The sequence below is a fragment of the Natrix helvetica genome (assembly GCF_964273705.1).
Source record: "Natrix helvetica genome assembly, chromosome: 1".
In the NCBI taxonomy this organism is placed as follows: Eukaryota; Metazoa; Chordata; class Lepidosauria; order Squamata; family Natricidae; genus Natrix; species Natrix helvetica.
In genome coordinates this window covers 344,553,595-344,569,586 of record NC_138548.1, presented here as the reverse complement: position 1 = coordinate 344,569,586, position 15,992 = coordinate 344,553,595, and the positions used below count along the sequence as shown (strand labels likewise).

Genomic DNA, 15,992 nt, shown 5'->3' with positions numbered 1-15,992 from the left:
CTCCCTGTAGTGGCACTTGACGTGATGTGTTGAATTAGCAGGTAATGGTCAACCCGTGTTTGCCAATGGCATGACCAGGGCATGTCTGATTCCCTGTGCTGCTAAGAAGAGCTCAAATTGCATGGCCGTGAATTGGGGCCCATTGTCAGAGACTAGGATGTCGGGCAAGCCGTGTGAGGAGAAAAGTCTCCATAGTACCTTGATGACCGCTTCTGCCGTAGTGGAGGTCACCAGGACTACATCTAGACATTTCGAGTAGGCTTCCACAACTACGAGGAATGTCTGGCCATGAACTGGGCCAGCAAAATCAATGTGCACCCTAGACCACGATGGTTGAGGTCCCTCCCACTCCTTGGCGGGCGCCTCTGGGGGAGCTGGTCTGGACTCCTGGCACGATGTGCAGGTAGCCACCCATTCTTCGATCTCCCTGTCCTTGTTAGGCCACCACACATAACTCCTGGCCAAAGACTTCATCCTGACAATTCCAGGATGCCCTACATGTAAAGCCTCTAATACTGCAACTCGCAGTTTGGGTGGAACAATCACCCAGTTCCCCCATAGCAAACAGCCATTAATAACTGACAATTCATCTCTCTTACAATAGTATATTTTGAAATCAGACCCAACAGGCCCCTTGGGCCACCCCCTCCACACCCAGTTCAAAATTTGTTTGATGGTGGCGTCCTTTGCAGAGTGGTGGGCAATGTCACTAGACAAGACAGGGCCAGTCTCCAAGCAGTCAATAAGGAGGAATCGCGTCTCGGGGGTAAGGTCTGCAAGAAGTTCTGGCAGCGGGCAGAGACTCAAAGCGTCAGCATGCTCCAAAGTGGAGCCTTGTCGGTGGATGAGACAGTAGGAGTAGGCAGTTAGGAAAATGGTCCATCTGGTCATCCGTGGTGATAATGACAGAGGAGTAGGTCGGTCCCCAGCCAGGAAGCCCAAAAGAGGTTTGTGGTCTGTAATTAGTTCGAAATCACGGCCGTAGAGGTACTCATGGAACCTTTTTACACTGGCCACTGCAGCCAAAGCCTCATGGTCCAGCTGGCTGTAGTTCCATTCGGCAGCCGACAAGGTCTTTGAGTAATAGACTATGGGAGCCTCAGTTCCATTGGGCATGCGGTGGCTGAGGACGGCTCTGACGCCAAATGGGGAAGCGTCACAAGTCAACATCAGTGGCAGGGACTGGCTGTACTGCACCAGGAACGTGTCTGCTGACAGAAGTGTTTTTACCGTGGCAAATGCGGCAGCCTCGGTTCTGCCACAGGACCACTTCGCGTTCTTTGCCAGGAGGTGATGTAAGGGCTCAGCAATGGTAGCTTTCTGTTTAAGAAAGACACTGTAGAAATTAAGGAGCCCGAGGAATGCCTGCAGCTCAGTTTGATTGCGAGGTGTAGGGGCGTCCTGGATTGCTTGAATTTTTTTAGTGGTCGGGTGAATCCCAGAGCTGTCAATTAGGTACCCTAAGAATTCAACCCTTGGCACGTTAATTTGGCATTTTTCTTTTTTGAGACGAAGGCCTTTGTCTCGAATTCTGGTCAAAACAGTTTGTAAACATTTGAAAACTTGCGCCTCATTTGCAGCCGATACCAAGATGTCGTCAAAATAGGGGACGACTCCTGGAATCCCCTGCAAAAGGGGCTCCATGACGCTTTGGAACAGTCCAGGGGCGATACTAGTTTCAATTTGCAGGCGGTGACATTTGAATGCACCCCTGCGCGTCACAATGGTTTGGGCCTCTGATGTAGCGCCATCTACAGGCAATTGTTGGTATGCCTGCGACATGTCCAATTTAGTGAATACATTGCCGGGGCCTAAAGAATATAATACATGTTGTACAATGGGTACGGGGTAAGCGCTTTGTTGTAACGCTTTATTGATTGTGCATTTGTAGTCCGCGCAGATGCGGACAGACCCGTCAGATTTGACAGGTGTCACTATAGGGGTCTCCCAGCGTGCATGATCAACTGGCTCTAGGATTCCCTGCCCTACGAGCTTGTCAATTTCCAGATCAATTTTTGGGCGGAGAGTGAAAGGTACTCTCCTGGGTTTTAGCCTTATGGGGGCTATGTTGGGGTCCAAATTAAAAGAGATTGGAGTCCCCACATACTTACCCAGACCGGTGCCGAAGACGTCCTCAAACTCCTTAAAAATTGCTTCAGTGCTCTTGTCTTTCAAGGCGTTGATACCGGTCATTTCTAGGCCTGGGGCTTCGAACCAGTCAAGCCCCAGGAGGCTCTGCAGGTCGCTGCTGACCACCGTGGATCACGGCATGATGGTCATGATGACCCCGTGTCAATCTCCATCTCGCATGGAGAGCCCCTGATGAGGACTGTGACCTTCAGCTTTTTTGGCCGCCTAGTACGGACTTGGCTGATTGAGGTGTGGTAGGTGACTCTGGTGTCACCCTCTGAGCGCTGTGGTGACTTCTGCCATGCCCCTTGGTTGGGCCTCTGCTGGCGGTTAGATCGGCTTCTTGGCTGCTAGGTCGTCGTGGCTTAGGTTTATTCTACAGGCAGTCCTCCACTTATGACCACAATTGGGACCAAAATTTCCATTGCTAAACAAGTGTAGGAAGTTAGCAGCCACCCCTCTACTAGAAGAATGAAATATTCTAGGAAATATTAAAAAGACAGAATATTTCCCTGCATGTGAAAAAGAAGAAACATGTTTTTAAAGACAAAGTAGCTCCCAGTTCCCTGCCCTCCCCCACCCTTGTCAATGGGCCATTTGGGACTAGGCCAGTCTATTCTACATAACAAAGGTAGGATTAGCCTTCTACCCATCTCACACATGGCACCTGAGAAGAAGCAATGCTCAACCAAACTTGGATTCAAAACACAGCCTACAGAGTTGCCCCTGCATGACCTCATGGGAGTCTGACAACCAATCAGTATACAGGCTCAAGTTCAAAGCCCAGAGAGGGCATAAAAGCAGGGACTTTCAGTATCTCTGCATTTTTTTCTTCTTCGCCCAACATCTTGAAGCATGTGGTCACCTTTTTTTCCCAGGACCTCAAACCATGTGGTTCTGCCCACCATTAAAACCATCTTTCCAAGCAGCCTCCATGCTTTCAGTGTCTTTTCCCCCACTTGGAAGTAACCCAAAAGGACACTTCTTCCAACACAGGGAAAAAAAATTGTGTGGTAATGTGGTTTTAAAAAAAAGGGAATTTCAAAATGATCTAAGCATTTTTCTAATTTAGAAGAAAGGTCAGCCTTTCAGAAAACTTTTAATTTTTTTAAAAAAAATTAAAAGGTATTTATTTCACAATGGTCCACACTGTTCAGATATACTGTGGTAACTTTAGAGCAGGGGTGTCCAAACTTGGGAACTTTAAGACTTGTGGACTTCAACTCCCAGAATTCTGGGAGTTGAAGTCCACAAGTCTTAAAGTTCCCAAGTTTGGACACCCCTGCTTTAGAGATATAGGCATCTTCCTAGTCACAAAACATGGCAGATCGACTTCTGCAGAGTTGGGGGTTTGACTTCCCCAACAAAAAGTACTGTGTTGAACTAGATTATCCAATGCTTACTGAAAATACAATTTCAATTTCCCGAGCCGGGATGGTGAGAAGAAGTCATCCTCGGAATGTCGCGACCTTGAACATCTGGCTGGAACCGGCTGAGGAGGCGCCTGTGCAGATGGCTGATTCTCCCACCTCAAACTCCTAAGCAGTTACAGCAAAAGCAAAAATATTGATCAGTTTCCATCCATTATTCCTTGTCTGGCCTTCAGGTGCTTTGGAAAATAGCTTTGGAAAATAGCTCTGTGGCAGCCCTTCAAATATTGGAACACTGTTATCATGTCTCCCCTGGTCCTTCTCTTCACTAGACTAGCCATGCCCAGTTCCAGCAACTGTTCATCGTATGTTTTATCTGGATCTTGAACCTATCACCTAGGGTGTTGGCTATTCCTGCCAGCTTAGTATAATCTGCAAATTTGGTAAATTCCCCTTCTATTCCCTCATCTAAGTCATTTATGAAGGTACTGAAGAGTATTGGGCCTAAGACGGAACCTTGTGGTATCCCACAGCTTACTTCCCTCCATGTATCAGGGGTGGGATTCAGCTGGTTCGGACGAACCAATTGTTACGATTCTGCGCAGTTTGGCAAACTGGCAAATCCTACCACTGGCTGGCCCCTCCTCTCCTTTATCTATAGGCTCAAGATCCAGAAAGATCTTGACAGACTTGAACAATTGGCCCTATCCAACGAAATGAAATTCAATAGTAAGAAACGTAATCAGTGCTATAGCTTGACTCTTGTTTTTGTGCTTGTTCTATTAGTGAAGGTTTTCAAAAATCAGACTGGACAACCATTTGATTGGGTTGGTATAAGCCTAGGTCTCCTGCTTGTGTGTGGGGTTGAACTAGAAGACCTCCAAGGCCCCTTCCAGCCCGATGATTCTATGAAAAAGTTATATGAAAGCATATGGCTCTTATTAACTTTTAGTAACACGCTTAGTTATTCATCCTTCTTTTTCAATAGGAACAATAGCCAGGAAGAAGCAAGAAAAATGAACCTGATCACCATCTGAGTTTAAGAACACTTCACAGAGTGTTATTTGTTTTCAGGTTCTTTAATTGCTTTGAATTCTGGGCAGATGTTGTTAAGGCTCTTTTCAAGGCTGCAGGTTGCACATCAGAGATAGCGACTGTCCTCTGTACCCCCTTTGATTGATGTTCTCTACGTTTCCACCGCTTTGATTTTGGAACCTTTTGCCAATATTTGCTGATTCCTCCCTCTTTAAGGACAAAATCCAATTGGTCAATGCAAATCCCTGAAATATATAAAGTTTCTCTTTTCATGATCATTATTTGTGTGATATCAGAATACAGTCTGATCATCTAAGAAACTGCTCCCCTCTTTGGAATAAGCAGAAGTTATTATTTACAAGTAATCCTGTTCAATCTGACAAGCAGGTAAGTCTGTAGAATTTTAAAGCATCATTTTTTTCCACTTAGAACTGGAAGATTATTTTTAGGAAAGGGACTAGAATTTTTTGGTTTTTTCTAGCCTGTTAGTCCTATTCCAGGCTAGACCTATGCAAAGAGATCTCACAATCTCTTCAGCCAAAATACCAAACTTATTTGTTAATTTAAGACATTTTGTATGCCCGTCCAACTCACTCTCTGGGACTCCAGGCAGCTTATAAGCATTGCAGCATCCCCACAGTCACAGGATCAAAATTCAGACAGTTGGCACCTGGCATGTATTCCAGCGATTCTTAACAACGGTGGCAAGAAAGATCGCAAAATAGAGCAAAACTCACTCTTGCTTAGTAACAGAAGTGTTTGGCTTAGTTGTAGTCATAAGTCGAGGATTATGTGTGTTGTGACCAAATTCAAGATTAGAAATGCCCAAAGCTGATTAACATTTCAGATGGTTGAACAACTCTGGCAGGAAAAGGGAATGTCGGACAAAATTTAGGCAAGAAAACATTTAGGCAAGAAAAACGAAATGCACAGGTACAGTATATGTCAGTGATGGCGAACCTTTTTTGGCTCACATGCCATAAGTGAGGGGAGCACATGCGTGGGCGTGCCACACCCATAATGCAATGTGTGACCCCCGCAGTGCGCATGCTTACATGAGAGGGACTCCCCCCATTTTTTGCATGCTTTTTTCGCCCTCCCCAGGTTCCAGAGGCTTTAAAGGAGCCTGGGGAGGGTGAAAACAGCCTCCCCCGCCCCCCATGAGGCCCTCCGTAGGCTTCAGGGACCTTCAGGAGGCTTTCCTGAACTTTCCGGAGGACAAAAAATGACCCTTCAGGGAAACCTCCTGAAGGTCCCTGAAGCCTACAGAGGGCTTAAACTGACCCTACGAATAAACCGGAAGTCAGTTCCTGAACTTCCAGTTTGCACATAGGGCTGGATTTATGCGCTCCGGAGGCTTCAGGGAAGCTCCTGAAGCCTCCAGAGGGCCTCCGAGGGGTGGGGAGGCTCTTTTCGCCTTCCCCAGGCTCCTATAAAGCCTCTGGAGCCTGGGGAGGGCGAAAAATGGCTTTAAAAAAGGCTGAACTCAGCTGGCCAGCACGCGCATGCGCACTGGCCAGATGACAGGGCAACCCCTCGCGTACCCTGACAAATGGCTCCGTGTGCCAGCTGTGGAACACGTGCCATAGGTTCACCATCCCGGATATATGTGGTACCTTGTTCAATAGTAGTAACTGTGAGATGGATCTTGGAGTCCTAATGGACAACCATTTAAATATGAGCCAGCAGTGTGCAGCAGCTGCCAAAAAAGCCAACACAGTTCTAGGCTGCATAAACAGAGGGATAGACTCAAGATCACGTGAAGTGTTAATACCACTTTATAATGCCTTGGTAAGGCCACACTTGGAATACTGCATTCAGTTTTGGTCACCACGATGTAGAAAAGATGTGGAGACTCTAGAAAGAGTGCAGAGCAGAGCAACAAAGATGATTAGGGGACTGGAGACTAAAACATATGAAGAACGGTTGCGGGAGTTGGGTATTTTTAGTTTAATGAAAAGAAGGACCAGGGGAGACATGATATCAGTGTTCCAATATCTCAGGGGTTGCCACAAAGAAGAGGGAGTCAAACTATTCTCCAAAGCACCTGAGGGTAGAAGAAGAAGCAATCGGTGGAAACTAATCAAGGAAAGAAGCAACTTAGAACTAAGGAGAAATTTCCTGACAATTAGAATAATTAATCAGTGGAACAATTTGCCTCCAGAAGTTGTGAATGCTCCAACACTGGAAGTTTTTAAGAAGAGATTGGACAATCATTTGTCTGGAATGGTATAGGGTTTCCTGCCTAGGCAGGGGGTTGGACTAGAAGACCTCCAAGTTCCCTTCTAACTCTGTTATTCTATTCTAAAAGAAGCAACCTGGAATTAAGGAGAAACTTCCCAACAGTGAGGTCAGTTAACCAGTTTAAGACAGTGCTTTTTACTTTTCAACATCTGAACATCTGAAAGACCCAGTCTTTCTGAATGGATTACCAAATCTTCATTTCTATAAGCTGGCCTCCTCAATTTCTGTTTTAGGCAGGGAGTCTGGTGCTCATTTCTGTCTCCCTTAAGATTTTCCCCATTTTTAATTTAGGAGAAATATACTTTTTTAATATTCCCCAAAATATTCCCTTCTTCTTTCCCACAGTATTCATGTGTGAAAGGTCTACAGTGGTAAAAAGCTCAGTTTTTCAACGACTTTCTCCACTGTGGAAATGATTTTGTTTAATTTTATTGATCGTTGTGTGTCCATCAGGGTTTGTTTTTGTGAGATGGATGGCTATGTAAAGAAAAAAAAATATTGATTTGACAAATTTATAAGGCGACCCATCTGACTGATTATGATTTCTGCAATCCACTATTTAAACAATATCACAAATGTAAAAATCTTAAGAAATAAATATAAGCAACCTTGTGGGAGAAAAACATCCACCTAAGGTAATGTAACCATTATACAGGCTCAGGCTGGGCTTCCCATGGTTTTGGGGGAAACCATTTTTCAGGGCCTCCTGAAAGACTAATGGGATTTTGGGATTTGGGAATGTTTTGAACAGAACAACTTCAGTTTTATGCCTCCGTTAAAAAAATATATGGGGAACTTTGTTCAGATGTTGAAAAGTAAAGAGCACTGCCTTAAACTATGGTGGTCTACAAATAGGCTGGTCTCAGATGGAAAATCTTATACTGAAATAAGAAAAATTGCTGTATGTGTGTGTGTGTGTGTGTGTGTGTGTGTGTGTGTGTGTGAGAGAGAGAGAGAGATTCAGCTGTATGCTTGGATGATTTAAAGCAGGATTGGAGAAATAAAAATGTTGATTTGGGGAGTTATTTATTTCAGTTATATTTTAACCATAACCCACAAGATAGGGATTGGTACACCAAGTTCCAGAAAAGGATTTTGGAATAAGTTAAAAAGATAAAATATGTAACATAAACAACATGTAACACAAACAATATATATCAAAAGTGTAAAGAAAATTTAGTAGCCATTCTGTGTCAAAACTCAATTCGCTGAGCTAGCGGATCGGTAACCAGGAGTTCTAAGCGTTTCTTCTGGAACCTTGGAGACACTTCATGGAGAAGGAGAAAGGTGACTAAGTCACTCCCTGCTCCCCATTACTGTCCTCAGCAAAAAAGGAGTCCCAACATCACGGTAAAATCAATGATGAATTGGTATTAGGTGGGCTTATGCAGTAAGAGGAATAATCTCATATTGGTTCCAATTTTTTCCAGGTCCACTGACTAGTCCTACTGTTGCAATGCCTTGTCTGCTATTCCCGTCACTCTTATGCTGCCTCCTCCTCCTCCTCTTTCCACTGGCTTCTACTGGGGACAGAGTGGTCATAACCAGCAATGGCCCTATTAAGGGCAAGACGTTCCTGGCTGGCCTTGGATCTGTGACAGCCTATCTAGGCATTCCTTATGCTGAGCCTCCCCTGGGGAAGTTGCGTCTCCAGAAACCTCTTCCACATCAGCCATGGAAGCAAACACTGGAGGCCACCAGCTTTGGCAATTCCTGTCCTCAATCTATTAACTACGAAGACACTGCAGCAATGGTGTGGAATCCTAAAACACCACTGTCAGAAGATTGCCTTTCCCTCAACATCTGGGTGCCACACCCACAACCTTCTTCACCAGTGCCTGTTTTGGTCTGGATACACACAGGGGGATATGGAGGTGCCACGTCTTCCCTGCCCTTGTTCAATGGGGCATCTTTGGCTGCCACTGAGAATGTCATTGTGGTCACCATCAATTATCGCTTGGGAGCTCTGGGCTTTCTGTATTTGCCACCAATTGTGCCAGGGAACCTAGGCTTATGGGACCAACAGCTGGCCCTAAAGTGGATAAAAGAGAATGCAGCTGCCTTTGGGGGAGATCCTTCTCGGGTGACCCTTTTGGGCCACAGTGCTGGAGGAGCTTCTGTGAATTTCCATCTTCTCGCACCAAAAAGCCAGGATCTTTTTGCGCAAGCGGTGATGCAGAGTGGAACAGGCAATGCCTTCTGGGCTTGGAGGTCTCCTGAGGAAGTCAAACTGTTATCACTGAAATTCGTTCATTTGCTAGGTTGCTCCGAGGACAATAATACCAGTATAATGCATTGTCTGCAAACAAAAAATGTTTCTGAACTTATTCGGCAACAAGATTCTTTGGTCTTGAACCAGGACTGCCTTCTAAATTTTCCACTCAGGCCTACCATAGATGGGGACTTTTTGCTTGGTGATCCAGAAAAGCTCATGGAGGAGGGGCAAATTCAAGTCAAACCTGTCCTCATAGGAAAAGTGTCTGATGAAGGGAGCACATTTATCCACGATATGTTCTCTGACGTTAAGGAAAGTCTCATCAATGAGAAGCAGCTTCTGAAAGGGATAAGAATGTTGGTGCCAAATGCAAGTGAAGATGTTGTTCAGGCTATTGCACTGAGGTACAGTGAAGGAAATGATGGCCCAGCACAATACCGTTCTGCTCTGTCCCAGTTCTTTACAGATTTGGCCGTTGCATGCCCAATGATTGAAGTTGCAGGAAATATCAGGAATACAGGGTCTCCTGTATTTGCCTATTTATTTGCACATCACCCTTCAAGCTCCTCTTGGCCTCAATGGACTGGACCACACCATGATGCTGAGATTGCTTATATTTTTGGAACCCTTGAATCAGTGTTTCCTGTCAATCAAACCTACACAGAGGCTGAAGCCAGGCTGAGCCGTAAGATGATGCACTACTGGGCAGAGTTTGCCAGAACTGGGTAAGTGGTTCGCTTTATTTCTAATTTTTATTTTAACTCCAAAGAAAGCCTTTCCATTCAACAAATGCACTTTATATCTAAAGTAATTCAGCCATAAAGTAATGCACGCTTTTCCTTTGTGTATGTTTACAGTCACATCATTAATACAGATGATGCTGATGATAATAATAATAATAATAATAATAATAATAATAATAGTAATAATACAGATGATGCTGATGATAATAATAATAATAATAATAATAATAATAATAATAATAATAATAATAATAATAATACAGATGATGCTGATGATTATAATAATAATAATGATAATAATAATAATAATAATAATAATAATAATAATAATACGGATGATGCTGATGATTATGAGATGAGGTGCAGGAGATGGCAAGCGTGGTCACTTCATGGCTGCTGCTGCTGTGTTGCAATATTTTCATGGAGGGCTTATTTTCAGGGGAGGGCTTATTTCAGCACATGCACTCAAAAGCTCAATTGGGCTTATTATCCGGGGAGGTCTTATTTTCAGGGAAACAGGGTATTACAAGTGAAGCAAATAGTTGAAGAAGAAAAACATGCACTGGCTGATTATTTAAAAGAAAGTCAAGAACATCTATTAATCGAAGTAAAGAACAAAAATCTATTGAAGGCCCAACAGACGAAACAAGAATACAGAAAAGATGTGATAAAATCAAGAATGGAGAGTTGGCAGAACAAAGCATTGCATGGCCAATTTCTGGAAAAAATAAAAGATAAAGTGGACAGTGAAAAAACTTGGTTATGGTTAACAGCAGGTACATTAAAGAAAGAAACAGAGTCACTAATCCTGGCTGCGCAAGAACAAGCTATCCGAACAAATGCCATTAAGGCCAAAATCGAAAAATCCTCTGATGATGCCAAATGCAGACTCTGCAAAGAAGTTGATGAAACTGTTGACCACATACTCAGCTGCTGTAAAAAAATCGCGCAGACTGATTATAAATTGCGGCACAATTCAGTAGCACAAATGATCCACTGGAATTTGTGCTAAAATTATAATATTAAAACAACAACAAACTGGTGGGAACATAAGCCTGAAAAAGTCACCGAAAATCAGATGGTCAAGATCCTGTGGGATTTTCGTATGCAAACAGACAAAATACTAGCGCATAACACACCAGACATCACACTGGTTGAGAAAAATAAGGTTACAATCATAGACATCGCAATACCAGGTGATGGCAGGGTTGAGGAGAAGGAACATGAAAAAGTCACGAAATACCAGGACTTAAAAATTGAAATCCAACTATTATGGCACAAATCAGCAGTGGTAATTCCAGTGGTAATCGGCACACTGGGTGCTATTCCAAAAGCACTGGAATTACATTTAAAACAGTTAAAACTTGACAAAATCACCATCAGTCAAATGCAAAAAGCTGCACTGCTTGGATCTGCACGTATATTACGAAAATACGTTACGACGTCCTAGGCCCCTGGGTGGGGCCCGACTAGTAATCAATGCCAAATCCGGTGAATCAACTGGCCGCTGTGATACAATCGTATAATAATAATAATAATAATAATAATAATAATAATAATAATAATAATAATAATAATAATAATAATAATAATAATAATAATAATAATAATAATAATACTTGGAACAGCTTATATCCTTCGATGTTACCTTAACAGTTCCTAGGTCCTTGGTTAGGACTCGAGCTGTTGAGCTACCAACCAGCCCCAAAGGCTGTGAATCTCACCAAAGATTAACCACGCAATAATAATCTATTAATCGAAGTAAAGAACAAAAATCTATTGAAGGCCCAGCAGACAAAACAAGAATGCAGAAAAGATGTGATAAAATTAAGAATGGAGAGTTGGCAGAACAAAGCATTGTATGGCCAATTTCTGGAAAAAATAAAAGATAAAGTGGACAGTGAAAAAACTTGGTTATGGTTAATAGCAGGTACATTAAAGAAAGAAACAGAGTCACTAATCCTGGCTGCTCAAGAACAAGTTATCTGTACAAATGCCATTAAGGCCAAAATCGAAAAATCCTCTGATGATGCCAAATGTAGACTTTGCAAAGAAGCTGATGAAAAAATCACGCAGACTGACTATAAAATGTGGCACAATTCAGTGGCACAAATGATCCACTGGAATTTGTGCAAAAATTATAATATCAAAACAGCAACAAACTGGTGGGAACATAAACCTGAAAAATGTCGTCGAGGGTCAGATGGTCAAGATTTTGTGGGATTTTTGCATACAAACGGACAAAATACTGGTGCATTATACACCAGACATCACACTGGTTGAGAAAAATAAGGTTACAATCATAGACATCGCAATACCAGGTGATAGCAGGGTCGACGAGAAGGAATATGAAAAAATCGCGAAATACCAGGACTTAAAAATCGAAAGTCAACGATTATGGCACAAACCAGCAGTGGTAATTCCAGTGGTAATTGGCACACTGGGTGCTATTCCAAAAGCACTGGAATTACATTTAAAACAATTAAAAATTGACAAAATCACCATCAGTCAAATGCAAAAAGCTGCACTGCTTGGATCTGCACGTATATTACGAAAATATGTTACGACGTCCTAGGCCCCTGGGTGGGGCCCGACTAGTAATCAATGCCAAACCCGGCGAAACAACTGGCCGCTGTGATACAATTGCATAATAATAATAATAATAAAAATAATAATGTCCTTGGTTAGGACTCGAGCTGTTGAGCTACCAACCAGCCCCAAAGGCTGTGAATCTCACCAAAGATTAACCACGCAATCAGAATGTTCAAATCTGATAAATTTGAGGTTTCCAAGTAGCGAGGTAGTCCTTTGGGTGTTGCTCCAAGGGCTCCAATTGTGTTGTCCCGATTGTAGTTGGAGCCCTTGGAGCAATACCTGGGGGACTGCCTCGCTATTTGGAAATTTTGGATTTGTCAGATTTGAACATTCTGATTCTACAAAAAACCGCCCTACTTGGAACAGCTTATATCCTTCGACGTTACCTTAACAGTTCCTATGTCCTTGGTTAGGACTCGAGCTGTTGAGCTACCAACCAGCCCCAAAGGCTGTGAATCTCACCAAAGTTTAACCACATGATGATGATGATGATGATGATGATGATGATGATGATGATGATAATAATAATAATAATAATAATAATAATAATAATAATAATAATAATATTTTTGAAAGCAAACATGCAAAAATGGAAAACAGTTTTAACAGCAAATGGGGAGAACATTGGTGAAGTCAACATCACAAAAGGAATCTTCCAAGGGGACTCATTTTCACCACTATTGTTCAAATCATATTAATTCCACTGACAATAATCCTACAAAAGACAAAACTGGGATACCAAATCTCCAGCCAGCATCTACAAGATAAACCATCTACTGTACATGGACGATTTAAAAATGTATGCAAAAAAGCCCCACTGAACTTGAATCAATACTCAACACAGTTCAATTGTTCTGCAGCGACATCAGAATGAACTTTGGACTTGAAAAATGTGCCATATTATCCATGCAGCAAGGAAAAATGAAAAAAAAAATAGAAGGAATAGAACTGGGAAATGGAAGCATTGTGAAAGCATTAGCAAAGGATGACTGTTACAAATACTTAGGCATACTGGAAGCGGATAACACCTTGAATGGAAATTTCAAAGAATCAATGCAAAAGCAATTCATCAGGAGGGTCTGCAAAATATTTATTAAAATCAAAACTGAATGCTGGAAACATGCGTAAACTTTTGAATATGTACCATGCTTTACATCCACAAAGTGATGCTGACAGGCTGTACCTGCCAAGAAGAATAGGGGGCAGAGGGCTATTGCAAGTCCATCAAACTATAGAAGAAGAAAAGCGACATTTGAATGACTATGTGAACCAGTGGTGGGTTTCATTTAATTTTTATTACCAGTTCGTTCGTGCGTGCACTCGCGCAATGCTTCTGTGCATGTCTGGGTGGGTGGGCGGAGCCTCCTGCCACAGCCACTACCGATTCACCTGATCTGGAGCTAGCAGGCCGAAACCCACCTTTGATGTGAACCAAAGTACAGAAAAATTGCTGCAGGCCATGATAATGGAGAACATTATTAAAACAACAGAAACAAAGGGAGAATATAAGGAAAAACAGCTAGATGACAGATTAAATGGATGGAAAACCAAAGCTTTGCATGGACAATGAAAACATTGAAAATGAAAAACATAGAAGAAAAATGTGATAACTTGACATGGGCAAGGCTTAAGATGGGAACTATCAAGAAAGAAACGGAAGGTTTAATACTGGCTGCTCAAGAACAAGCACTACAAACTAATGCCATGAAAACGAAGATACAAAAATCACCGACAATCCAACTATCAACTTTGCAATGACAAAGTTGAAACTGCTTCATATTTAATATGTGAGTGCAGCAAAATCACGCAAACTGATTACAAAACTAAATTAATCAACTGGTCATTATGTAAAAAATAGGACTTACCTGTATCCAAAAAGTCACAAAGTGGAAAAAGTTGTTGAAAATGAGAACGTGAAGGTCTTGTGGGACTTTTGAATGCAGACAGATTATTATTTAGAACACAACACGCCAGATATCAATTGTCAAAAACCAAAACATACAATTTATTGACATTGCTGTACCAGGAGACGCCAGAGTCAAAGAAAAACAACTGTATATATATATATATATATATATATATATATATATATATATATATATATATATATATATATATATATATATATATATATATATGTATATATATATATAATTACGGTGAAAGACCGAAATCTGGTGAATGTCGACATTCACCGGTGAAAGACCGAATATTTCATTACATTGTTTTACATTCGGACCTTCACCGGTGAATGTCGACATTCACATAGTCGCTTGGTGTATGTCCGAAAATACCCTTATCCTCTCGACACCCTTACCCTAATCCCCTTACCCTAATACCTCGGCTCCTCGCTTCCTTTTAAGCGTCTTCTTAAGGATCGCAGGTTTTTTTTAAAAAAATTCCGCGAATAGAAACGCTTAAAAGGAAGCGAGGAGCCGAGGTATTAGGGTAAGGGGATTAGGGTAAGGGTGTCGAGAGGATAAGGGTAATCCTCTCGACACCCTTACCCTAATCCCCTTACCCTAATACCTCAGCTCCTCGCTTCCTTTTAAGCGTCTTCTTAAGGATCGCAGGTTTAAAAAAAACAAACTCCGCGAATAGAAGACGCTTGAAAGGAAGCGAGGAGCCGAGGTATTAGGGTAAGGGGATTAGGGTAAGGGTGTTGAGAGGATAAGGGTATTTTCGGACATACACCAAGCGACTATGTGAATGTCGACATTCACCGGTGAAGGTCCGAATGTAAAACAATGTAATGAAATATTCGGTCTTTCACCGGTGAATGTCGACATTCACCAGATTTCGGTCTTTCACCGTAACACACACACACACACACACACACACACACACACACACATATATATATATATATATATAACGACCTGGCCATTGAACATGTAACAGTGATACCCATTGTCATCGGGGCACTTGGAACCATGTCCAAGAATTTTACACAGTACATCAAGAAATTGCAGCTTCCTGCAATAACACCAGCAGAACTGCAAAAAGCAGCGCCACTCAGAACATTGTATTTTTTTAAAAAATACTTGGTCAATACCTAGGATGCTGGCAGCAACCCATATCAACCATCAGTGCCAGTTAATAATATTTTTGATACATGCCTGGCCTGTTAATTTTTATCTAGTTTTTTAAATGTATTGTCCTATAAAGTGGGTTTGTTTTTTGGATATGTATTTAATTTCTTTTTAACTTTCGGGATGTGTGTTTTTTAATGTTGTACGCCGCCCTGAGTCCTTTGGGAGAAGGGCGGCATATAAATCCAATAAACAACAACAACAACAACAAATGTTCAGTTGACTGAGTTTCATATTTAATAAACAAAGTAAACAACAACAACAACAACAACAACAACAACAACAAACTGGTGGGAACATAAGACTGAAAAAGTCACCGAAAATCAGATGGTCAAGATCCTGTGGGATTTTCGTATACAAACAGACAAAATACTAGCGCATAACACACCAGACATCACACTGATTGAGAAAAATAAGGTTACAATCATAGACATCGTAATACCAGGTGATAACAGGGTCGAGGAGAAGGAACATGAAAAAGTCGCGAAATACCAGGACTTAAAAATTGAAATTCAACGATTATGGCACAAACCAGCAGTGGTAATTCCAGTGGTAATCGGCACACTAG

General features: G+C 42.0%; 1 protein-coding gene across 2 annotated transcripts in view; it reads left to right on the top strand.

The window, feature by feature from the left end:
- Window positions 1–4,776: 4,776 nt before the first annotated feature.
- Window positions 4,777–15,992, top strand: part of LOC309383322 (cholinesterase-like) — a 43,405-nt gene continuing 32,189 nt past the window's right edge. For both annotated transcript variants that reach the window (XM_081935762.1, XM_081935761.1), the window contains exons 1-2: window positions 4,777–4,922; window positions 8,210–9,719. In XM_081935762.1, the coding sequence (XP_081791888.1) occupies window positions 8,236–9,719 (1,484 nt within the window). In that variant the 5' untranslated portion in view covers window positions 4,777–4,922; window positions 8,210–8,235. The remainder of the gene's footprint in view (window positions 4,923–8,209; window positions 9,720–15,992) is intronic.